The following is a 5,074-nucleotide window of genomic DNA, read 5'->3' as shown; positions in this document are numbered from 1 at the left end:
TTAAATTTGAGTAAATATTTCTGAAAAAAATCGGTTTATTTTATGGAATTTTTTTCGGTAATATGAAGGGAATTTTTTTTGATATATTTACTGAAAATTTATAGTCAATTTTATGGAATTTTTTTTGGGTAATATGAAGGGAAATTTTTTAGTTATTTTTACTTTACAATTTTAAATTGAGATCTAGATTGATGTGATCATTCAATCGAAGTGCATTTGTTTTACGTTGGTTGAAGAAAATAAGTTGATTTTGAAAAGAAATTGTTTGGTGTATTTGGATATTTTACACAATTCAAATGATTTCTGAATAGAAATGAAAGTGAACACAATATATTTTTGATGAATAAAATGTGCTACTATCAAATAAACGGGACCTTATATCTTAAATTTCTTTTCCGAATTTTGATCGAAAAAAATTCATTTCTTGCATTCGAACCCGCAATGAGATCATAATTGTGCCAAAAATTTTCGTATTTCTCAAGACATTGTCTATGCTTTCCGTAGCAAAAGTGTTAATTTTTTACCGGTTTTCAATTGATGTAGTTATAATTATTGAATCGCTGAATCGTGTCAAATGCGTGTTTTGTTGAAATTGTGTGCTTGAATGTGTTAATAAATTCATAATCAAGTGGCACAAATTGACCCCATACGGTTGTTTATATTGATTATAAACTGTGACGATCGTAATGCACGTATAAAGCGAAAACGTTAAAAGCGAAAAAAAGTATTATCAGTGTATTCATTTCTGATTCACGGCGATGACGTCGAATAGAACGCAATGAATATAGCTCTATTCAAACCAAATATAGCAAAATTCGATTTGAAATCAGTTTGCCTTTTTTGCTGCGATAGATCCGGAAAACTTGAAGTTTAACAATACATTGCGTTTCTCATTTCAGTTCGTATCTCTTTGTTGTTTACGGTGTGTGGAAAAAATGGAATTTCGTTTTATTTTATAAAAGATGACGTCATTAACTGTGTTCATTCTATACTTTGCTGTCATGTTGATAAGTGGTATTCCAGGTAGTTTCATTCAATAAATTTTTTTATAAAAAATTCAAGTCTTCATTGGCGCATTTACTCGTTACTTTTTCGCACACACCTAGTGTGTAAAGGACTTATTGAGCAGGACTACTGATTCTTACGGTCGGGCATCGGATTTTTTTCACGGCAATTAATCAATATTGCATAGTTTTATGATTGAATATATTTTGAAATATGACAATGAATATAAACAAAATGAATCAGTTTAAAGTTTTCATGCTCAAAAAATCATTCCCATAGTGTGGGACTATATATGAATATTTTTGAATTCGAAAATCAACTGTTGAAAAGGTTTATTTTTGGTATTAAAGCGATTCACTTGGTTTTGTTATGCTTATTTTCATTATTTAAATTGACTCCAATCATAAAACTACGGAAAGCAATTCGATTTCACATTTAATAAAAAAATCTCTTTCGACGGGCACTATATGTGAATATGTGGACGATATTTTTTTCGATCAAAATTTAAAATTGAATAATTCTTGATAGTTTTATGATTTTAGTGAATTTTATTAGTGCCAATAAACACAACAAAAATATTTAAATCTCTTGAAAACCGAAAATAAAATATTTCAACCGTAGATTTTTGAATTCCATATTTCTCATATATTGCGGAACTATGGAAACGATTTTTTTTCCATGAATATTTGAAATCGAATTGTTTTTGTTACTTTTTTAATTCTAAATTAATCATTCAAAAACGTCAATTAAATCGCTTAAATATCCAAAACAAAAATGTTCATCTCTCAATTCGTAAATTTAATATTTAATAAACACTCAAAAATATGTATTAGCACGAAAAAACCGAAAATAATGGTATTTTTGCGATACAAATCATTTAAAACCATAAATATCATCATTTCAAAGTGTACACATAGGGTGTGCGAAAAAGAAATAATTGTGCGAAAAATATAGAACATGTGTTAAATAAACGCTGACTATTATGTCGCTACGTGCTGATCATGCGAAAATCATTGTATTTCTGTTGAAATTGAATACATGTCAATCGTGTAATAATGAACTTTGATCAATTCTAGCCACTCGATTCAGGCGAGCCGAAAACCTGTAAGTATTTTTTTTTTCTAACCATAAATAACTGAAACATCGTATTTTGTGTATTATAATCCTTTAAAATACCTTCACTGCAGAGAAACATGGCAAGTCTTTCACAAGGCTGCTCTAACTGGTAAGCAATGGACATATTTTTGGAATTCGTTAAATTTATCCATAAGCATTAGTGGTCAATACATTTGAAATCGTTTAATATTCTACACAGGCGATGTACAAAAAATCGGAGAATTAATAAGAAACAGAGTGGACGTTAATATCAAAAACCGTAATGGTTGGACACCTTTATTAACCGCAACTTACTATGGTAGTTTCAAAATTTGGTTGCATTTTGTCCAAATACATAGAATAGCACAAATATTTGAATCTCTTTCCCTTCAGATAAATCTAATGTAGTTGAGTTGTTGACAAGGAATGGTGCTGACATTAATTTAAAAGAAAAAGGCGGCTATAGCCCACTATATACAGCTTCTTTTAATGGTAACAAAATCATTTTAATTTAAATATTTTTATTTTTTTTTCGTATAGAATGTTGAAAGCCATTTCCATTAAAAGTGTATTCAAGAAGATGATTTTATTATCAAATTAAGGTTATGAGCGTGTCGTTGAAATATTAATTGAAAAAGGTGCGGATGTAAACATCAGTAATAAGAACGGATTTACACCAATAATTATCGCCGCTCAGGAAGGTGATTCTAATCGATTCTCTATAGATAAAAAAAGTTCCATAATATTTGTATCAAAATTATTTTCATAGGTCATGGGCGAGTTGTTGAAATGTTGCTTAAAAATGGGGCCAATGTCAACAGTCAAAATAACTTTGGATCGACGCCCTTGTTTTGGGCTTCAAGAAAAGGTAAAGCAATCGAATATGATGTTACTCTCTTCAAATCGTCAAAATTTTATAAATATTTGAATCTCTATTTTCTTAGGTCATACTAATGTAGTTGAACTGTTGATAAGGAATGGTGCAGACATTAACTTGAAAAATAACGACGGCGATAGTGCGCTGTATACATCCTCTTTTGATGGTATTAAAACCATTTCAGTGTTTAAGTAGGGTTACAGCCTTAGCCCCCTTAGCGTCAAAATTTCCTATGTTCTGGTTGATTTCCACGGACGGTCACCACAGCGGTGTTTTTCAAAAGGCATTTTTGATTATTGTCTTGTTGGAAAGGTCTCTCAGTAAGATAAGATAAGATAGATACTATCTTTTATCTTATCTAGATGATTTTAGAAACTTAAAAAATCATCTTATCTTTATCTTATCTTTTGGCTTTTTTGGTATCTTATCTTTATTTTTTAAGATAAATAATAAGATATTTTGGTCATTTATTAAAAAAAAAATCATCAATTGTCGGTATGATTAATTTGTTCATTGAAGCGAAAATGATCAATTTCATGACTCGATTCGTCAAAATTATATTCGAATTCTTCGTTATTAAATTCCATTGCACGCTCATTGAAATCAGGTTGATTGCATTCAAGAAATTTAGAGAAATTCACCTTCGTATTGCATAAATGGCAAAAACTCGAATCACAGCAATGAAATCTCTAATAACGTGCTAGATGGTGTCGACACGAGTGGACGGATTTTTAAATTTATTTGAACGACGCGATGTTACTATACTTGTCCATTACAACGTACATGTAACAGAAGAAACACAGAGTCCATGTCCACGCTAGTGGATATAAACGATTTGAACCGTCAATGTGAACTAGATCAAGTTATAGAACTTTACATAGGATCATATACGATGAATATGGATTACACAGTCTGTTTCAAAATACCGTCACCAATATCGACACCATTTGACATCAAAATTTTGACAGTAAAAATATGTGTTATTGTTGTTGTCGTTTCATTGCTGTGACTCGAATCGCTTTGCAAAGGTCGCTTCCATCATCCGTAACAATATGTGTTATTTTGTGCACTGGTAGATCATATTTTTAAAGGCTTTTATAAGTATTTTGGTCAAAGCATCCTATGATTGTTTGCCATTTATCTGTCAAAAAGCTAAAACAAACGATTCCCTCTGATAGGACGATAAATAGTGCACAGTAATGCGTATAAAACTACATACGATTTTTCGATAACATCGAATTTGTGTTACGCACGGTGTTCTCAGAACAAATCCGACAACTTCAACGCACGGTTCATGGGCCCGATTACTCCGACCGATTAATATCCACAGTGCGTGAAGTTTGTTTATAGCTGATATTAATTAACATTCTTTTTTTCACTTTGACATTTTTTGAAAATTTTATTCAAATACTTTTCGATATCTTATTTTTTTATTACTTTTCCGCACACATAGTGTAAGGTGAAAAGTATTGTAATCGGTCAAAATTTTGAAAACTTCAGATACATGTTTTCTGGACGTTTCTGAGGTCAGAAAACACGAATTTGGCGTTTTTAAACATGGTTTTTGTTAATCTGTACGTCGGACGTTGTACGTTGTACGTTGTACGTCGTACGCAAAATTTGTTGGCAAGATTGTGCTCATCGTCGAAACTTAATTCAAAATCTGACTTTACAGGATGATTGGGGGTCGCGAGGAATAGGAATCATTAGATTTTGAGCGACTTTGGTTGATGGAAAAAAATGTCATGCCTGGAGTGATACCTATGAAAAAGAGTCCAATTTTCGTCCAAAAGTCATACTTAATGTAGACTTAAACACTTAAAAATATGTATTGGGGGGTTTTTTGGCACGAGAAAACCGAATCCGAGGTAAGTTTTGAGATACAATCAATTTTTGATACAATTTCCTTGGAAAAATCACAAGAAAATTTAATTTTTGTATGGGAGCCATGATTTTCTGCTACCGCAATGACGTGAAACTTTGCACAGACTATTTTTCTAGGGGACATTCATACTAGAAAAACTAGTGAAACTAGCAGCAACTAGCAGCGACTAGCAAGCACTAGCGTATTATAGTCCAAAGCAAATGAATTGAGGC

General features: G+C 31.4%; 1 protein-coding gene across 3 annotated transcripts in view; it reads left to right on the top strand.

The window, feature by feature from the left end:
* Positions 1-3,248, top strand: part of LOC116349808 (ankyrin repeat domain-containing protein 29-like) — a 3,477-nt gene extending 229 nt beyond the window's left edge. For all 3 annotated transcript variants that reach the window (XM_031781408.1, XM_031781407.1, XM_031781409.1), the window contains exons 2-9: positions 900-1,023; positions 2,082-2,109; positions 2,193-2,230; positions 2,321-2,419; positions 2,494-2,592; positions 2,703-2,801; positions 2,870-2,968; positions 3,045-3,248. In XM_031781408.1, coding sequence (XP_031637268.1) covers positions 963-1,023; positions 2,082-2,109; positions 2,193-2,230; positions 2,321-2,419; positions 2,494-2,592; positions 2,703-2,801; positions 2,870-2,968; positions 3,045-3,172 — 651 coding nt within the window. In that variant the 5' untranslated portion in view covers positions 900-962 and the 3' untranslated portion in view covers positions 3,173-3,248. The remainder of the gene's footprint in view (positions 1-899; positions 1,024-2,081; positions 2,110-2,192; positions 2,231-2,320; positions 2,420-2,493; positions 2,593-2,702; positions 2,802-2,869; positions 2,969-3,044) is intronic.
* The last annotated feature ends 1,826 nt before the right edge of the window (positions 3,249-5,074 follow it).

The sequence above is a fragment of the Contarinia nasturtii genome, unplaced genomic scaffold, assembly GCF_009176525.2.
Source record: "Contarinia nasturtii isolate CC-2019 unplaced genomic scaffold, AAFC_CNas_1.1 Cnas_scaffold_3153, whole genome shotgun sequence".
In the NCBI taxonomy this organism is placed as follows: domain Eukaryota; kingdom Metazoa; phylum Arthropoda; class Insecta; order Diptera; family Cecidomyiidae; genus Contarinia; species Contarinia nasturtii.
The sequence above is the reverse complement of the archived record's forward strand: the minus strand, read 5'-3'. Positions and strand labels throughout refer to the sequence as shown.